The 21,209-nt window shown below is 48.5% G+C and overlaps 1 protein-coding gene across 7 annotated transcripts in view; it reads right to left on the bottom strand.

Annotated features, from left to right (window-relative positions):
* The window catches only part of lrp6 (low density lipoprotein receptor-related protein 6), a 72,450-nt gene that overhangs the window by 31,350 nt on the left and 19,891 nt on the right, over nt 1-21,209 (bottom strand). For 6 of the 7 annotated variants that reach the window (XM_080537868.1, XM_080537871.1, XM_080537869.1 and 3 more), the window contains exons 3-7: nt 13,328-13,525; nt 12,559-12,755; nt 10,696-10,827; nt 7,424-7,820; nt 5,309-5,480 (exon numbers count right to left, since the gene is read on the bottom strand). In XM_080537868.1, the coding sequence (XP_080393994.1) occupies nt 5,309-5,480; nt 7,424-7,820; nt 10,696-10,827; nt 12,559-12,755; nt 13,328-13,525 (1,096 nt within the window). The remainder of the gene's footprint in view (nt 1-5,308; nt 5,481-7,423; nt 7,821-10,695; nt 10,828-12,558; nt 12,756-13,327; nt 13,526-21,209) is intronic. The other variant, XM_080537872.1, reaches the window with a different exon arrangement.

The raw sequence follows: 21,209 nt of genomic DNA, 5'->3' as shown, positions 1-21,209 counted from the left end.
AAGCCCGGGCTTTAACCTTCAACCGCTGGTGGTCTGTTCATTGTAACGCAGGGACGGAGGAGACACACGAGGGAGGATATGGCATAAAGTAAACAAAAATCGATAGGTCCAATTTTCAGACGGGCCAAAAGATTAAGGGGCCACGAACTGAATTGAAACCCCCCCCCCCCCCCCCCCAAAAAAACAAACCCAACCCCCCCGTCGCCAAAACCTCTAAATTGCCGGCCCTTGCCCCTTCTCATTATTCTCACGCAACCTCACGCAATGCCTGTTGCATGTGCAAACCTCCTTCAAACTCCTTTTTTGTCGTTTACTTCCAGAACTTTTCTCTCAGAAATACAACACTGAAAAAAAACTGCGTCGAATCCAGGGAACGACATCTTGCAGTGGTTTCTGTTTTCGGGGCATGCCAATGCATTTATTTCATAGATTTTTTTTTTCTTTCTTTTAAATAAGAGGAGAAGTATGCAGATCTGGATACGTTGGGCTGTCATGTGATGAGGGAAGAAGAGAGAGAGAGCTATGATCAGAATCTGGGAGAGAAAATAAATAAAGAAGACAGGATGAGGGGGAATTTTAATTGGCGTTCGACGCCGTGGCTTCGATCGACACAGTGGAGCAACAGTATATCTGCTGTGCTCCACATGGACCTGTGGTCATTATACTGCATCCTCTTTCTGTTTTTACACACACACACACACACACACACACACACACTCTACACACTCTACACACACTACACACACTACACACACACACTCTCTCTCTCTACACACACACACACACACACACAGTACACACACACTACACACACACACACACACACACACACACACACACACAAAATGAAGTTTCCATCCTCAGTGAGATGGCCTCAGCCCAGAGGTCTCTGCTGGGTTGGGAGTTGTGTGACCACAGTGTGGGTTTCAGATTCTGGGGCTATTCTAAACAGAGGAGACCGCAGCTGGAGTGGAGGCCGCAATCGGAACCAGATGAGGGCTCTCGCCGCAAAAACCCAGTTCTGCTCAAGACCTAAGTGAGCAAACCCAGCCTGCCCTCTGCCTCTGCACCCCCCCCCCCCCCTCCTCCTCCTCCCCCCTTAACGCTGCACCCCCCCTCCCTCTCCCTCCTAACCTCCTCCGGCAACAGTAACCTCAACACACTCAGGGGGGAAAAAGTGGCAGGTGGGGGGGACATGGATGTCCTACTGAGGGAAAACAACAAAAAACTCAAACTAAAAACTCAAAAGCGCTCAACGCAGGGTCGACATGACGATATGCGTGAGGATGCCAACCACAGTTTCCTCTCACCGCCAGTTGGAAAACAGAGAAAGGGCCCCTCTCAGAATGGGCCTTACTTTGAAAACTGGTCGTTTCCATATGTCTGTTGGAGGGAAAAGCAAGAAAGAGGCCCTTGGAAGGAGGGGGGGGGAAGAAACTGAGAGTTTCTATGTCAAGGTAAGAGTAAAGGCGCTCTGTGTGTGTGTGTGTGTGTGTGTGTGTGTGTGTGTGTGTGTGTGTGTGTGTGTGTGTGTAGGTGTGTGTGTACATATATAGGGTACCGTACCCCCTTCTGTGCTTTACATCTGTACCTAACACAACCGGTCAACGGGGCTCTAATTACGTCCCTGGATCGACTGTCAACACCCCTTAAAGTGCTGAAATTTAACGATCAGATTTCTGAGAAGAGGGAGGCTTTGATGTGGCTCAGGAGGGGGGGATGGGGGGGGGGTGAGGTGGGCCCGGCAGGCCGAGCGGCGGAGGCCGAGGGGGGAAATTAAACGGTCCCAATTGACAGACGCCCTCACAGGACCGATTGCGGCACTGTTTTGATTGGCAAGTGTCAGACTAAAGAGGGTTTATTGGCTTGCCATATTTCTGGCAACGATACCCCCGGTCCCCCCTCCCCCCCCCCCACCGCGCCCCCCCTCGAAACACATTTGATTCTGCGTTTTATTAAACAGCTCGAGGCAAAACGCCGCTCTTTGAACTACTAACACAAGCACTTCATTATCACAGCTGCTCGAGAGTGGCGCAACACAAACATCCATCCACAACATAATCAGAGGTGAAATAACCATAACAAACGACTGAAAGTGAAGCCGCCCGTCCGTGTTCTAATTTTTGAGAACGAGTATTAAAAAATATCTTCATAAACCAGTTTACTGGCGGTGGGGGGGGGGGGGACTCTCTTGGTACTTGAAGTGAAGTGAAGTCTTAAGTACTAAACTGTATCACACTGCGGGGTCTTTCAGATAAGATTAAAGTACCGGGGCGTAGTCGGTACTGAGATGTCTAAGGCTAGTTATCTCAGTGAAGTGTTTATGTGGAACAACATCCAACGATTCCGACGCCCTTCAAATGTGTTGTTCGGAGTAACCGGGGGTAACCGTGTCCTTATTTGGGCACGGCGTCCTCTTGCCGGGCAGACGTGGCTGTGGGAGGTGTCGGGGGGGTAACGGCGGTGGTCCCTGTGATGCTGCTGCCCCCCCCCTCCACCCCCTCCCCTGGCCTGGGCGCTGCGTGGCGGCTGAGGAGAGCTTAACGCCCGGCCGTGCGAGCGGCATGCCGCGCCCTGGCGGGGGGTCCCCTGCCTGCTGCCAGATAAAAGCCTGTCACAAAAGACCCCCCACCCGCCCACACCGCCGCACCACCCGCCATTATCTGACAGGATTATCAGCGCGCGCACACACACACACACCACACACACAGCCTAATGAAACATGCCAACGCGGTGGGTAGGAGGGCTAAACGTGAGGCGGTGTGAGGAGGACAGAGGACTGTGTTTAACCAGCGGGGACGACCAGCTAACAGGACTAACGTCTCGTCTACGGGCGGACGCGGTGCGGTGCGGTTACACTTACTACTTCCTGTGTCGTACTGTGACTTAACTGACCCGGGGGAATCGAATGCGTCGTCCGACATCTCACCTTTGACCCCCACGGAGGGGGAGGGGGGGTGGGGGGCTTGTCGTACACTAACCCGTCCCACAGAGGCGGCAGTCATAAAACCAGCAGGCATGGTACTTAAGGGGGGGGCTAGCATGCAGCATGCGGCATGTAGCAACAACCTAGCTTCCCCCACGAGTCCATGAAATACACGGTGTGCCGTTAAGTCGCGTTGGAGAAAAAGCAACTGTTAAAGGGGCAAAATGTACACAACACTGTACGTATCCGGGACCGCGCACCGACTCAAGCTCCCGTTCCACAGAGAGGAGACAAACGGAACACGACACGAGGAAACCCTATCAGGAAGATCGGCGCCGATAAAGAGACTCTATCTGGTCAGTCTTGGGTTAGTTATGGCGCTTTTCTACTACTCCACTACTGACCCGAACCGGGCCGCATTTGTATCCGAGCCGTGCCGTGCCGTACTTTGAGAAACGCTTCTCCATTATACTGAGCGACCCGGGACAAGGAGGAGTTACGTGTCATAAGATTTCCCCCCCCCCCCCTGCTATACAGATCAGCGGGGGGAAATGCGTGTCTCCTGACACGTTGAGCACTGTGCTTTTTTTGTTGGTGAACTACCGTAATAAGCCTAAAAAACTCAACTATTCAAAAAGTGTAACTTCTCTGCTTTCAGAAACTGTTTGAATTTTTTAGATTGGGCATATAGTTCATGAATTACGGTAGTTTGAAGCAACAATCCAGCTCGGGTTTCGGAGCAAGACAATCTATCGGCATTAGTCAAATACATGCTCACATCCAGTCATCCGCTCACTGCTCTACATCAAAAATGGCACATCCATCAATAATATTACATAATAACAACTGCTCTGATTAGATTGCTTAGATTGTTTAATACATCAACGGGGGGAAAAGCGAGATGAACTCGCGAATATCATGCTTCCTCCATTGAACGGAAAGTCCTATCTATCCCATTCAAAGTGTTTTAGTCTTCCCCCTTTCCACTGGTAATAAGGAATTGGCAAGAATAGATCGATATAAATAGATCAACATAATGCAGCACTATCATGCACAGATCAGCCTTAAAACATGTAACGTTAGATATATAACGGTGCGACGTATTTCTACGGAAAGGCTGACTGACGCGGGGCTCATTCAATCTCCGCGTTCGTTATAGATAAGCTTGCAGCAGCGGGTGAACTCCCGGTTCATTGAGTTTACGGTTAAAAGCATAACTTCTCGGGGTGTCAGCGCGGTGGTTCAGGGCTCAAAATGACCGTATACCGATGGTGAAGTTAGCAAAGGAGTATTGTGTTTGTACCACCTCCATAGCCGGTGTTATTCACGGACAAACACGGTGCCCGGAGGCACCCTTTGCGGGTTAATAACTGTGGTTTACCGTGGGTTAGGATAACAATTCAAACGTGTCCGGATAGGGGAGAGGACAGGGAATCTGAAACCATTTGAATGGTGTCGATACGACACTGCTATCACGTTCGACACCAACATTATTTATATATACAGCATATGGATGTTACCTGCCTGTTAACTGCCGCTTCCAGTTCTACAGGACATCGCCATAATAGCGATTTTGTTGTTATGCTTGTTGTAAATAAAAGTTCTATGATGCATTGAAATGACATTAAACTAAGATAATACGATGGTTATCATATTTTTTCTAATCTTTATTAATACGTTATTACAGAAACAGTAAGTGACATTTTCCTAGAGCGAAATCTGTTGTGGTATTTAAAAATGGCGGTTAGTGATGAAATCTATGAACATGGGATGACGATTTCCATTGACCAATCAACGGTGTGCAGCGTCACACGTCACACGCAGCCTGGCAAAAAAGCACCCTTCCCAACTTTCGCTACCCATCCCGAACAAGAACTATTTTACCGTGCCGTGCCGACACGGGCCGCTCAATGGAAAAGCGCCAAAGAACAGGGCTGACCCGGGTCGACCCAGGCTGGCACTGTAGTGGAAAGCACCATTAGTTATCTCTACCTGGTCAGTCTTGGGTTAGTTACCTCTATCTGGTCAGTCTTGGGTTAGTTAGTTATCTCTATCTGGTCAGTATTGGGTTAGTTACCTCTATCTGGTCAGTCTTGGGTTGGTTAGTTATCTCTATCTGGTCAGTCTTGGGTTAGTTACCTCTATCTGGTCAGTCTTGGGTTAGTTACCTCTACCGGGTCAGTCTTGGGTTAGTAGTTCCCTCTATCTTGTCAGTCTTGGGTTAGTTACCTCTATCTTGTCAGTCTTGGGTTAGTTACCTCTATCTTGTCAGTCTTGGGTTAGTTACCTCTATCTTGTCAGTCTTGGGTTAGTTACCTCTATCTTGTCGGTCTTGGGTTAGTTAGTTACCTCTATCTTGTCGGTCTTGGGTTAGTTAGTTACCTCTATCTTGTCGGTCTTGGCGTCGCCCCAGTAGATCTTCCTCTCGTCGTAGTCCAGAGCCAGGCCGTTGGGCCAGCCCAGGGAGGTGTTCACCATCACCACACGCTCCGTGCCGTCCAGGTCGGCCCGCTCGATCTTCGGAACCTCGCCCCAGTCGGTCCAGTACATGTACCTGCAGGGAGTGAGAGAGGGAGGGAGGGGCATATGAAAATGGATGCAGCGAAAATATGCAGCGAAAGATTCACACTTCCATCAGGAACGACTCTAGAAGATTCTCTACCTGCCTCACATTGAGTTACAGTGTTCGGTGAGTCATGTCTGTCACAAAACACTTCCAAGGTATCAGGTTCTCGCACGGGGGGGGGGGGTGGAATACGTAGCGCCCGGATGGCGTGGGTGAGAGGGATGACGATAACTGACTGTGACGCGACTGAAAACGACTTCCTCGTCAGGGCCGAGAGAGACAGTGGGTGGAATTGCCCAAAAAATGACGTGGAATGCGAACTCACTCACAATAACTTGTTTCGCGAGAGGAGTGGGTTTTTTTCACAAAAAGGAGAGAAAGAGAGAGAGAAAAAGGAGGAGAAGAGACGACATGGCTGTGTGAACAGATGTCAGCCTCCTGACTCATCCGGCGGCGGCGGGGAGCAGAGCCGGGCCGTGTGGCAGCGTGGGTAATGTCAGCGGGTCCGCCCCGGTGCCAAATGGTGGGCGCTGCAATCAGCGAGGAGCGTGACAAAGATGAGGTCACCACACAATCCACAACCAGAGAGAGAGAGAGAGAGAGAGAGAGAGGGGGGGGGGGGGGGGGGGGGGAGAGAGAGAGAGAGAGAGAGGTGCAGTTGCACTGCTGTTTGAGTCACAACTGCAGCTGAGCCACAGACATTGATGATGTCATCATAATGCCCCCTTCCAGAACCAAGTGGGTTCCATGGCTGGGTAAAGGGGGGGGGGGGGTTACTCATTCTGATTCTATGGGAGGGGGGGGGGGGGGGGCACGCAGCCACAGCCTGTCAGTGATGTCATGGTGTTCCATCAACATCCCTCCCCAATGCGATCGCAGCATTCAGGTGAGACCTAGTAGCACTAGTCGCTATGGTAACACACAGTCTTTAGGCCAGTCTGGTCATGCTAGCTTTTTTTATTTTTATGGAATGGCACAGCTTGGTTTGGTAGGGAAAGACCAGACTTTAGAGTGGGATGATAAAAAAAATCGCCACCTGGTCTAACTCCATCATCAGGCTGTCCCTTTAAAGATGGGGGACTGAGCAGTTGGGGAATCGCTTTGAACCAAATCATACTAGACATATAATAGTATGCCTGGCAGCTTGTTGTTTGTTACTCAGTTTGTTTGTCTTGTGTATAAAACTGAAAATAAAATATTAAACAAAAACAAAAACACGGGGGATTGAGGGGGTTCCTCCCAACAGACAATCCGAAAAGCTTTAACGCGCCGTCATCAAAAAAAACATTCAAATAGTTCCCGCCTTGAGCTAACCGAGCACTTCAGACAGTACGATAGATAGACAGAACCTCAGACAGTACAATAGACAGAACCTCAGATAGTACAATAGACAGAACCTCAGATAGTACGATAGACAGACAGAACCTCAGATAGTACAGGGTTCCCACACCTTCTGATACATCAAATTCAAGCACCTTTCAAGCACCTTTCAAGCACCTTTCAAGCACCTTTCAAGGACTTGCAAGACTCAATTGCCTCAAATTCAAGGACCCAACATAATTTGAGACAGACCTAAATGACAATTTATATAATAGGAACTATCCGCTCACAGACAACAATTAAAAAGAGAGGCTTGAATGTGTGAACACTAGATGGTCTCTTGACTTCTCTACCACAGCACAGCAAAACAATATATTGTGAAATATGTGTAAATTTAAGCAATACAGAGACTTATTTACTAGTTGACGAACTAAGTAAAACATTGACTTTCAATGACCCATGTCTATTTTCCAAAACTTTTAAGACCTTGATTTCTTTTTCTCAAATTCACAAACTTTCAAGGGTTTCAAGGACCCGTGGGAACCCTGCCCAGATCAGTACGATAGACAGACAGACAGACAGACAGACAGAACCCAGACAGTGAAACCCACCCTGCCACGGGGTCCAGTACGATGGCCCTGGGCTCGTCCAGGTCCTCGGAGATCAGGATCTTCCTCATGGTGCCGTTGAGCCGGGTCACCTCGATGCGGTCTGTGCCCGTGTCGGTCCAGTACAGGTTGCGGGCGATCCAGTCCACGGCGATGCCGTCCGGGTGGTTGACCTGGGAGGTGACGATGAACTGGGCGTGGCTGCCGTCCAGGTAGGAGCGGCGGATGGCGCGCACCTCGTCGTCCGTCCAGTAGATGTGTCCGTCCACGGGGTCGTAGTCGATGGCGATGGCGTGCCGGATGTCCTCCGCCTGCAGGATGATGTCGGTGAAGTCGGGCGTGTCCAGGGAGATGCGCCGCAGGTCCGTACGCCGGGCCAGGAGGAGGAGCTGGGTGGCACCTGGAGGGGAGGGGAGGGGGAAGAGGGTAGAGAGAGGGTGGGGGGGGGGGGGAAGTGAGGGTAGAGAGAGAGAAAGGGGGGGAGAGAGAAGGGGGGAGAGGGGGGAGAGAGAGAAGGGGGGAGAGGGGGGAGAGAGAGAGGGGGGGAGGGTAGAGAGAGGGGGGGGGGGAGAGGAGGGAAGAGAGAGAGGGGGGGGGGGAGGGGGAGAGGGGAGAGGGGGGGGGAGACTCAGTCAAATGACACAAAATGGAGGTCAAAGCCGTAATGTAATTTGGTGCAAACAATTACTATGACTGGAACTTATCTCACCAGGCAGACATTTCTATCGACAAAGAGAATCACAAAGTATCAACAACTTCGCTGCCATCGTGTCTCTTTTCCTTGTCGCTTGGAAAAAGTCAACGGCCCCAAAAATGAAGACACACAAAATCACCCCCGCCCCACCCTCCTCCTCCCCCTCCCCCTGGCCGAAAAAAATATGATGAGCCACTATGCCATTCTTGGTTATTTTACGGACGAAAGCAGAATAAGTGAGGAAAAACCGAAGTCGGTCCGCCCGTAACCGCTTCAGCAGAAGGCCGGCCCAGCAGCCATACTCGACGCTTCCCCGAAAACCCCATCTCTGAAAAGATCAATCAGAGGCCCGCTTTGAACAGTCAAGCATGGCTGATAGCCCTCCCTTCTCTCTCTCTCTGTCTCCCTCTGTCTCCCTCTGTTTCTCTATTCAAGGGGCCTGCGCTCCCTGAGCCCCCATCTAGTTACATTGCTCAGTCGGACGACAAAAGCTACTTCTCCTCCCCCCCCTCACGGCTGGTACAAACAGGTCGGCCAGTTTTCTGAAAGCCCCCCTGCCTTTTCTCTTCCTGATAGATTTCAGAAGGCTTTTGCTGGCTGACCGCCATTAGAAAGGCGACAGTTTAGCAGACACTGCTGGGATAGGAACTCAATTCCACCTGCCGCTGACGGGAGTGGAAGTCTCAGTCTTTGCGGTCTTAAAAACAATACTTACACAATCTCTCTCACAGTCTATGAGATCACCTATTCTAAGTCGTTTTGAGTACTCAAATAAAGGTCGGGTTGTACATTTTTACATAATGTAAAAACACCGCAAACGTTTTCGACAACAGGGTAGAAGGCGGACAATTCTGCTTCTGTTGACAATAACACGTAATCACCATGTGAACTGACTGAGCGGCAGCCCGTTAGGAGCCGCTGAACACGGGTGTCCACACATGTGATCTGAACACACCAGGGCAGACCTGAGGGCTGCACAGCGGGGGGGGGGCATACATACAAAGGCGACGACAAATTGGCGGCTTTCTCCCGAGCCTTTAAAAATCCCGTCTTAGCATTGTCTCCTAAGGTGGGTGGACTAGTGGGGGGGCGGCGGGGTTGTGGTGGTGGTGGTGGGGGTCCTGGGGAGGTGAGAGCATTGCTGGGACTTAACAATAGCCAGATGTCGGCGTCTTGTCAGTCCCGCTGCGGGTCAGCCTGTGCTGCCTGCGTCTCAGCCTGCTCTACACCATTGGGGGGGGGGGGTCTCTGATTTAAGAAGGGGAGGACTTGGAAAATTAAAAACCACCAACCCTGCTGAAATGGTTAAAACTGGGGCAGTGAAAGGGGGTATTGTCTGCCGGGGAACAAGTGATCCCCTCCTCATACAAAAGCCTCCCCGCCCCTCTCTCCTCCTTCGCTCTGTTCACTGGGGGAGCTGAACCAAAAAATGTAAATAAAAGAGCGAGGCAGCTAGCGAGGGAGAGAGAGAGAGAGGAAAAAAAAAAGAAGAGAGGGGGAGAGGGGGAGGAAAAATGAAGCCGGGGGAGAGAGCTACAGTGATTCACACAGCTACGCCAATGAGCCGAGTTGGAGAGGGGAGTTGCCATGGCGACCACAGGTCAGCCCGCACCACCTTCAGCTGCTTGGATCGCCTCACAGAGATGGGGTGAGAGAGGAGGGGAGGAGAGAAGGGAGGGGAGGAGGGGAGGCAGGGAATACAGAGAGGCAGAGATGCACCCCTATCAAAGCATATCTGCCTGCTCAAAATTCTCCACAAAAACAAAACAATGAAGGCAGTGCGTCAAGCGACCAACCGACCTGAAATACAAACACAGGGCGATGGAAAAAGAAAAAACGCTTGCAACAAAACAAAGTTACAGCGTCGTTTTTTAACCATGTGAAAAGGCAATAAGAAAAACACTGCTGGAGCTATAATCCAGAGTTCTCAAAAGGAGCAGGTTTTTTGTAAGGGTTCTCTTACTGCGTGAATATTAAAAAAAAGTATTGGACAACATATCAAGACTGTAATGAATTCAATCTGGACGTTGGATCTCGGTTAAACGGTTACACATTTTTCGAGAGCAATCTCAGCCCCCTATCCGCCTTTACACTTCAGCACAATATACGCACTTCTCTTTCCTGCTTCTCCGTCTCCTGCTGGGGATGGCTAAAGATGATGAAAAAATATTTGCTGAAGAAACATACTTCTTCTAACCAAAGAAGAAGGGGTCATCCAAGGTTTGGCTACAGCAAAAAAGTGTGTTCGTTTCAATAGTCGATACAGGACACCGGAGTTGTTGAGCAAGAGTTGCCGTAAGCCCCCCCCCCCTACTTCATTCCGAAAATCTAAAAACACTCCGCTGACACGCACAACCTTCTCTCACACTTGCGCGCCTCTCAGAATTACTTCAGAAGTCACTTCATTGTGCTGTGTGCGTGTGAGAACATGTTCTTTTTTTTTTTTTTTGCTTTTATTGTTTTTAAAAACGGAGAACAGTGGAGTGGGTGGGGGGTTTGAGAACAGTGAGGTGGGGGGGGGGGGGGTTTGAGAACAGTGGGGTGGGGGGGTGGGGAGGTTGGGGGGGGGTTTGAAGCTCACCATCTCTGCAGGTCTTGCCGTCCTGTAGCAGCTGTACTCCGGTGGGGCAGGCGCACTGGTAGTAGGGTTTGATGGGCGACATCAGGCACAGGTGGGAGCAACCTCCGTTCCGCAGAGAGCAGGGGCTGGTCACTGTTGGGGGGGGGGCAATCGTCAGTTACCCATCTTTTTCTTTTTACATTTTCTTTTTTTTCAGTTCTTTTTTCCGAGTAGGGAAGTCCTACTCATATTTTACATTTTATTGGACAGATACAGTGAAGACAGACAGGAAAGTAAGGAGAAGAAGGGAGAGAGAGGGCATATCAGCAGGGCATGGGCCAGATTCGAACCCATGCCGACATGGGCATAAGGTGTGACTGTAGACCGCGGTGCTAGACCACTGGACCACCCCAGGCCACCTTTTTACATTTTAACCATTTTAGCAGACGGGACTTAGATTAGATTCAACCTTTTTGTTTTTGAGTAGTAGTACTGCTCTAGGCACAGGGTCAGCCATCGTCAGCACCCCTGGAGCAATTAGGGGTTAAGTGCCTTGCTCAAGGGCACAACGGCAGTGGTAAGCACCTTAGATATGATGCCAGCAACCCTCCAGTCACCAGCTCACATGCAGCTCCCTCCTGAGGTGGGGATCGAACCAGCGACCTTCCGATTTCTAGCCTGCCTCTCTAACCTCTAGGCTACTGCCGCACCTTACAATTAGAGATCAGCGGTGGTGTTCTCCCAGGTAGTACTTGAACTCATGACCTTCTGATCACCAGTCCAACTCCCTTTCACTAGGCCAGGCCACCACTATCCCCCCCCACACAACAAAGACACGTCACACAAACGTGTTCTCAGGGCACTGGTTCGATCACATGACCGGCTGAGTTTCTTGTACATGCTCCTACTCTACAGAGTAGCGAAGGGTCTTAGAGACGGTTGAGAACTAGGGCTGCATTCCATTCCGGAAAGTAGTTCCCTCCCATCTCGTTCACTCCCCTGTCACAGATCTGTAAAGGTTGGTTACGGTGTGATCAGCAACATCAGAAAAAAACAACACGCCTTGGTGTCTGTGAACAGAGTGTGAACGAGGGAGAGAGAACAAATTCAAGCTTGGTCTGCCCTCCACCTGAGGAAAGCAGACAGCATCCTGTAGGTGAGGTAGGGGGGGGAAAGAGGGGGGGGAGAGAGAGAGAGACAGAGAGAGAGAGAGAGACAGAGACATAGAGAGAGACAGAGAGAGAGACAGAGAGAGAGAGAGAGACAGAGAGAGAGAGAGAGAGAGAGAGAGAGAGAGAGAGAAAGAAAGAGAGAGAGAGAGAGAGAGAGAGAGAGAGAGAGGTCGTGACCGAATGTAGCAAAGCCCCTCTTCTACACCGTGAGAAATTCTCTGCGTTCAATCTCAGGGACCTGGAACAGGGACTCTATTGTTTTACGTCCCGTCACAGAGACGAGGGAAAGGTGACTGTTTTAGCTGTCACTGTTTCAGAAGGGCTGTGTGTTCCCGCTCTAAACACACTCCCTGAGTGCTTTGTGTGTTATTGTCTGTTTCTAGTAGGATCAACAAATTGGAGGAACAGGCTTTGCGGTGAATCCTCAAAAGGGAAAAAGTAGCCCTGCTGTGTACCATGATGAATATTGCATATACAACACGTTCCCACAGCAACGCTGATCATATCATCATAAAATCATCATCATATCATCATAAAAACGCTGCACTGCACACACATTACATTGGTACATTGACTACATCGATTACGGTAATCACACAGACAGGTTAACAGCGACACTTTTAGGAGTCACTCATGGCCAATGGCCATCGGGGACAGTGACCGGCTGAGGGAGGGAGGGTAAGGGAGGGAGGGTAAGGCGATGTGATCTTACAGGGGGGCTGTCTCTTCTGGCTGAAGACGTGGATGTCCATGGGGGAGAAGATGTCGGAGTGGACCTTGCGCCGGTCCTCCCCCGTGTCCTTCTGGCAGGAGTGGATGGAGTGGGTGTTCCAGTCGGTCCAGAAGAGGGTGTCGTCGTATAGCGTCAGGGCGAACGGGTGGGGGAGGTCGCCTTTCACCACCACCTCCCTGGAGAGGAGAGAGACCCAGCAAAACACACAACAGATGACCACCGATGAATGGCGTGGTAGTAGCCGGACGCGCTTATCCAGACCGACTGACAAAAATAACTGCATTCGTCTACAGTAAACGGTACGACGATGCATCGCAAATCATTGTGAGGAAGACTTTCTAGAAGCATTAGAAGCATTGCTAGAGAAAGGGCAGTAGAGATGGCTATATGAATAAATAATAGATAATAAACGATCTATCTACTGTATGAAGTTCAGGGCTAGAGAAAGGGCATCAGAGAAGATTACATGAAGTTTGACTGATTAAGCGATGCAAAGGCTAATAACATTTACATTTTAAAATTTTGGCATTTAGCAGACGCCTTATTCCAAAGCGACTTAGAACAAATACATTTGACTAAGTCATCATCTAGTGAATCATCTATCCACCTGTGATAGCAGGAAAAAGTCTATCTGATCTATGCTCAGGCCAGGGGCCATTGGCAGTCGTCGTGCTAGAAGAAGGACGTTTTTATGTATTTATTCTGACACAGGAGCGTGGACGACTGGACTTGGAGGTGCTTGAGGTACCTTGAGGTGCCGTCCAGGTTGGAGCGGTGGATGAAGTTAAACTTGGCGTCGGCCCAGTAGAGTTTCTGTTGGCCGTAGTCCAGGGTCAGTCCGTTGGGCCAGTAGATCTCTTTATCGATGATCATCGCTCGACTCGTACCGTCCATCCCCGCCCGCTCGATCTTGGGGATCTCGCCCCAGTCTGTCCAGTACATGTATCTGTAGGGAGACATCAGAAATAACAACATTTCAACAACCAGAACAGTCATGAAAATCATGCGAAAGGAACAACAGGTAAGCCCTCCTAGGTCCTATTTGTGGGCATCAAAATATACATTATTATAACAGTAACTTCAATTATTCATTGTTGCATGATTACGATTGACACTTTTTGTACACATCCTTAACCAGAACAGCCATGAAAATCATGTGAAAGGAACAACAAAATTGCTCCCAGTGAGCGGGCCGGCGCCTTGCATGGTAGCTTGCCGCCATTGGTGTGTGAATGGGTGAAAGAGAGGCCGTTGTAAAGCGCTTTGGATAAAGGCGCTATATAAGTACAGTCCATTTACAACAGGTATCCCCTAGGTCCTATTTGTGGGCATCAAAATATACATTATTCTAACTTCGATTAATCATTGATTACGAATCACACTATTTTTACACGTCCTAGCTTACACCCTAGGTTTAAGAGTGTCCTTGCAGGAGAAGAAGAGCGAGACCACCTCCAAGCGTAAACATCCGCCCAACCAAACAAACATGTTTTTGGAAGGAAAGGGTAAAACCATGGACATGGGGGCCTAGTTAACATTGTAACTATGGCGCCATCGTGACCTTTGACCTATCGCATTTAGAGCGTGTCGCCCTGGGGTGTCCCATAGGATGGTGGTGTCAGGCTCCTGACGTACAACGAGGGGAGGGCAGGATGCTGGGGGGGGGGGGGGACCGGGGCCCTGAGGAAGCAGGGAGGGTCGGTCCTTGGAGGACGACTCTGGGCCTTAAGAGAAGGGAGGGGAGGTCCCCTCAAACCAGACACTGAGTGTGATAAATAAATGGACTGACTTATATAGCTCCTTATTCCAAAGCGCTTTACAATGGCCTCTCATTCACACATTCACACACCAATGGCGGCAAGCTACCATGCAAGGCGCCGGCCCGCTCACTGGGAGCAATTTGGGGTTCAGTGTCTTGCCCAAGGACACTTCGACATGTGGCCAGCCAGGGCTTGAACCGCCGATCTGCCAACCTTGCGATCATTAGACGCCGGCTACTCTACCTCCTGCGCCACAGCCCCCCCCCCCCCGTGTGATCACACACATCGCTAATTGGCAGCGACAAACAGACAACGCCAAAAAGGCTGCATAAACTCAAGAATCTTCGTAATATCAACCGCCTCCGCCCTTCACTCACTCCCAACAGCGCCGCAATCCTGGTCCACTCCCTCGTCACTTCCCACCTAGATTACTGTAACTCCCTTCTCTTTGGTCTCCCCCACAAACTGCTCCACAAGATCCAACTGGTCCAGAACGCTGCTGCCCGTATTGTCACCAGAACCCCTGTCATCAGTCACATCACCCCCATTCTACACCAACTCCACTGGCTCCCCATCAAACACCGCATCGATTACAAAATCCTTCTCCATACTTTCAAGGCCATCCATAACCTCGCCCCTCCATACCTGTCCGACCTCCTCCACATCAACATTCCCACCCGGTCCCTCAGGTCTGCCTCCTCCATCAACCTGACTGTCCCCCCAGCCCGTCTGTCCACCATGGGGTTTAGAGCCTTCAGCCGCTCCGCCCCTCGCCTCTGGAACTCCCTCCCCCCCGACATCAGGAACATTGATTCAATCTCCTCATTCAAAACCCACCTCATAACCCACCTGTTTACGCAGGCATATCAGTGTTGATTTACTGTTCCCGTGCTGCTCTGCTGCTGGCTATGTTTTATACTGTATATTTCTATGTATTTTGTGGCTGTTTTTAGATTTGTTGTTGTACGGCGACCTTGCGTGCCATGAAAGGCGCCTTATAAAATAAATGTATTATTATTATTATTATTATTAAGAAGGACGCGCACACAGAAATAGCCCAAAACATACCTTCATTAACAAACCAACAAAGTTGTCAATAATGGCAGGCATGCATGTGCTATCAAAAAACACCAAAAGCGTAATCTCTGTAGCCCTTAAACTAGACTATATGCTCCTACACCACAATGAAGACACTAGGGATGGACGGTTTCCAATTATTGAAACCGAAAAACCGTCAAAGACTAAAACCGCGGTTTTCCGGTTAACCGAAAAACGACCGAAAAAAAAAAAAAAAAAAAAAAAAGAGCGACAATTTCAAATAATTGAGCCCTACTGCTACAATACACTCATGTCGAACACCATTAAAACACCGTAAGCACAGTCGCAACACATTTAGGCTACTTAGTTTCACAAATATAAGTGGAAAGGCAGACTTTTGTAAGCTACACCATACATGAAAACACATGAACACTTAACACACCAGCTCCGCTGATCCAGGGTGCACGCCTGCACGGAAGATCATCTCTTGGAACAGCGTCTTCATTGAATGAACTGCTTTCTCAATATCTTGGTTCTTAGACAAAGTTTCAGCTGCTGCTCAATGTATTTAAATATTTGAATACTGCTCAATAATCACTGAAATATTAGACTTAGAATTATGCAGTGAACATACTTAAAGCTTTTCATAAAAACCACATGCCGCGAGACTGACTCGTCCTGAACTGTCGTAAGTCAATCAACAAAGAATGCCCCATCAAAATAAAAGTGCCCATGGTAGAGCTGTCAAAATAGAGCTTTCAAAATAAATGTACTAATACAGATAGAGATAAATACAGAACTACCTTTGCGTCACTAAGTGACCGCGTATCTTCTGAGACATGCGTTCTGTCATCACTTTCAGTAGCGCCTTCACACACAGTGGCGCTGTGCACAAACACTCTTGATCCGTATAGCTCTTGTTTTATTATATTGTGGTTTAGTAAATACTGCACTTGGAGTTACATTCAATGCATGATTTGTGCTATAGAACATAAATAAAGTTTGATTGATTGATATCAAATCAAATCACATTTTATTTCTATAGCGCATTTCTCACAAAAGTGACCCAATGCGCTTTACAGAGAGCAGCGAAAATGATCTTATTAAATGTAAGCGAGTAATTGTAAAAAAACTTTCCTATCTACCAATAACTGAAGGCAACTATCTTTCCCATAGAGTGATTCGTTACCCTTAAAAATAATCCCAATTAGATATTAATCCTCAGTTATTCTTCACAACTGACCAAACCTCTCACTCATTGCGGGGCAGATTCAGACTGTATCATTGTTATTTTCACACACGACAAACATGTGACATGTTCCAGTTTTATTCTTTGAACAACATATAAAAAAAAAAAAAAAAAAAAAAAAAACGGTTTCAGACGGTTTTGATAAAAAACCGTTTCTATTTTTATAAACCCCGGTTTTCGGTTTAACCGAAAAACCGTCCATCCCTAGAAGACACCAGAACCTTCTATGGGCAGACGGCATACACTCGGTCTGACCCGTTCTAACAGAGGGAGACCTCGTGTCTCAAGAGCTGCAGAAAGCCGAGGCTATACGTAACGATGCTGCTACTGCCAACGAACCAGACAAGAACTGGAACCAGACATACTACCAACGAAACAGACAAGGACTGGAACCAGACATACTACCAACGAACCAGACAAGAACTGGAACCAGACATACAAGTTTGTTGTAACTTTATAGGTTACATGATTGATTAATATGTTACATAATTGATTGACAGTTAAGAGTTATTATTTATCGTTATGATAGTTAAAAAGAAGTACATGTCTGTTGTATTAGCTAAGAATGGGTAGAACTGCAGGTTCCAGAATGCCTTGCAGCAAGACATTGACAGTTTGTTTGTTGTTTTTGAGAAATGCGAATTGTGCATCCAGAATTTAAAGTGAATATCTAATATTCTTGTTTTATTGAATTGAAAGTGATCACAAGTGTATGTCAGCAGATTTGTATATAAAGAATATCACCAGTCCTAGCCATCATTTCAGAAGCTAGAAATACTACGAAATAGACAAGACCTGGAAACAGACAAAGTTCCAGACAAACATGAGCAGGCCGGCGCCTTGCATGGTAGCATGCCGCCATTGGTGTGTGAATGGGTGAATGAGAGGCCGTTGTAAAGCGCTTTGGATAAAGGCGCTATATAGCCTAAGTGCAGTCCATTCACATCGAGAACAGAAACAAACACGACTACTAGCCTTCAAATGTTTCGGACACTCATTATTCATTTTGTCCAGAAGAAGAAGACCTCGGTTGGGATCGAAAACGATGTCAGTAAAGACATTTTTGGGAGCAGCCACCACTGATCCCTGGATCACTCTAATTCCTCAACCTTTCTCTATCATTCAAAATCCCCACTATGTATGAATAAAACATCTGAAAACCCAAACCGAAAACAGAAGAGAGGGGCCAAAGGGGCTATCTGAACAGAATGTCTTTTGGTCCCGTACCACAACTCAAACCGACCTCAACCGTCAACTATTTTCCCAGGCGTACTCTTTATGACTTGCGGCCCTTGTTGTCTCAGGCCTGTTGTCGGAGGTGTTGGGACAAAACCAACCACAGCGGGCCTGTGGTTCGGCCCGGGAGGGGGAGGGGGGGTGTGGGGGGGGCAGAGGAGGCCGTCCAGGACCTCCCTGAGGAAGCAGCTAATGGTTGTGGTTGTGGATGTGCCCGACGCACAGGAAACGGAGATAGAGCCATCGTGGAGAGGGGTTTAGTGTGTGTGTGTATGGAGGGGGGGGGGGGGGGTGAGAGGGAGCACATGAGCCATTTTAACACATCCTACTTTTTACGCCTCAGCACAAACGCTCCTCTAGGGACGGGGGGGGCATGGTGCTAACGGCTGCCTTTGTTTTCTCTAATTGCCCTCACAGCTGGATTGCCCCCCCCCACCCCCCTCATCACCTCTTCACCTCCCCCCCAGTCCCCCCTTCCTCTCCATCCTCCCCCTGTGATGAGACACACACAAACACACACACACACACACACACACACACACACACACACACACGCACACACACACACACACACACACACACACACACACACACACACACCACACACCACACACACACACACACACGGCCGCACTGGAGGTCACTGTCTCCCCCATGATTGTCCCCCTATGTCCCTCTTCCCCCTGTGATGAGACACACACAAACACACACCAAACTACTACCCTAAACTCCAAGAGCCGCAGTGGGACAATAGTCGCGAAGTGGAGGAGAGTTCATGAGGAAGTCCAAGAGCAAACAGGGGCAGACCCATGCTGCGGGACAGACCACATGACCACTCTGAGGATCCCTCGACAGAAACAACAACTAACCGCTGGTCGTCTCTTTGTCAAAACAAACTTCCCTCGTTTTCACCCGGGGGGGGAGGCTAGCAGTGGTCCAGTGGTGGTATATAACACCAAATTATTTTCCGGCTCAAGCTATGTACAAATGAACTATGATAGGTCACCGGCTACTAGGGGTGTAACGGATCACGGATAATCCGTGATCCGTTCGGATCGCCCTCCACGGTTCGGAACGCATGTGTACCGCGGATCAATAGCAAAATCGTTTTTTTTTTTTTTTTTTTTTCTTTCCTAACACCAGGGGAGCCACCCCTCCTAAATTTCGTTGTTTGGTACCTGTACTGTAGCAATGACAATAAAGACCATTCATTCATTCAAATGTAACCGGTAGAAAAACAATCATGTGCGCTTTATTCTCACTCTCTGCATGTGTACTGAGTTGACAACAACATTCATTCACTCATCTCTGTCCCAATTATATCACGTCATATCACCCGCTAAGCAGCCTGGGTGATTGTGTAAACACACAAAAAAAGTACTCTGTTACTTTGCAGCAGTGATGTTATATATATGTTGTTATATATATATATGTTGTTATATATAGATGTTATATATATATGTGATATATATATCAGTTTTGACATCTTGAATGTTGTTTTTTTGTTTCACACATTAAAAGTGGTGTTTTTACAGAATTCAAGGAAAATGTTGTTTTTATTAAAAAATATATATGTTTTGTGTTGATCCGAAAAATGATCCGATCCGTGACTCAAAATCCGTGACACGATCCGATCCGTGAGTTAGGTGATCCGTTACACCCCTACCGGCTACAGAGTTGACTTGACTGCCCCCCCCCCCACACACACACACACACACACACCCGCCCCTCCTCCACGTTACAGCGTCTGGACGACAGTCATTCAGTCAGTGAAGAGACAGGGGGGGCACAGAGCTCTCGTGAGGCTTTCACAGCAAAACACACACGAATGCCTGAAAAAGACCTTTCCAGAGATCCACTCACCACCCCCACCACCACAGCAGCAGCCTCGTCTTTAAGCAAACACAATGTCCCACAACGCGTCCACTGTTCCAGCCATCCTATCAATCACCCCGGCCTGTCCAGGCCCAGTCAGAGCCCATCAACAGCGCTGTGAAAATAAAGTACGGTGACCAGTGACTGGTGGAGGTCAACATGAGGAGGGACTTAGCGACCCACATGGGGTCAGGGGTCAGGGCTGGTCTCTGGAGAACCTGGTCTTGTTGGGTTGTGTAAACAAGTTAAAGTGTCGTAGAGCTAAAAAATAAACGGGGGTCTTCGAAATAAGGGCGCAGTAGGAATAAATCTAAACATTTATATTGCGTTACTCTTTGGCGTTACACCGTCTTGTAGTGGGGTTGGTGAAAGCGTTGATGTCGGTCTAACGTCAAGCCTGTGTTGTCCTCTTGGAAGAGGCCAGTGCCCACCTATTTGTGTGCCACTTCAGAGTGCGAACTGTAACAAGAAACTATTCTCTATAAAAAACGATACCTCTTTTTTTCTCTCCAAAAGTTACGAGAGAGACCTTACAGCTAAATAGAGGACGCTGGATTAAGAACTGAGTTCAGGTTTTGATTCAGAGTTTTTTTTTTTTCTCTTTCTCCCGTCTTTCCTTTTCCACAAAGGGCAAGTCTAGACACTTTAGGAGGAGATGAGTGTGTGTGTGTGTGTGTGTCCGTACGGGGAGGGTTGGGGAGGGGGGTAGGTGTGTGTGACTCAACACAGCTGTCATCACACAGAGATTGCGGAAGTTTTGGCATGGTGATCGCGTGCATACTGAGGTAAAGCCATTCCACACACACATCACTCTGACATGGTTATGAGCCAGAGTGACAGTGGGGGGGGGGTTATCATGGATACACACAGGACGTCATTGTTTGGATTAAGAGTGTCCGCCCCCCCCCCCCCCCAGGCATCATATCCATGGTGGACAAGTCTCTGTGGGGCCTTCGGTTGGGTCAATATCTCAGAGAGCTGAGTTTGTTTCCTGGTGGCTGTTAAAGAAGGTATTGGATCTGCTTGCGTTTTACGCTAGCTGTGAGTGATACCATACTGTTTAGACAGCTGAAGCCCAAACACAACAAGGGGCCTACTGAAGACTTTCTCTAGGCAGCGTAAACAATACAGGCAATCTAAACATCATGAATCATCCTGAATCATGAATCATTGTGAAAGTAATGAATCAAAATGAACCCCAAAAAAACAACCAACCCAAAAAAAAGTACAATATAGATATTGTATAAAAAAAATATTTCAGTAAAAAAATGATTGAAATTATTTAAAATAATAATAAAAAAGAAAGAAAGGAGAAAAAAAAGAGTGAAATAAAAGGGACGATGGGTTATTTCACAGAGTTGGTGGGACTCGTACGTTCTCCTAGCAGCGCTGCCAGTCGGGAGCAGGGTAGTCTGGGAATGCAGGAAGGGATGTCTGAGGACACACAACAGCGTCTCCGAGCCCCAGGCTGC

Source organism: Nansenia antarctica (assembly GCF_963989245.1).
Source record: "Nansenia antarctica genome assembly, chromosome: 8".
Lineage (NCBI taxonomy): Eukaryota > Metazoa > Chordata > Actinopteri > Argentiniformes > Microstomatidae > Nansenia > Nansenia antarctica.
This window is presented reverse-complemented; position numbering and strand designations above follow the sequence as displayed.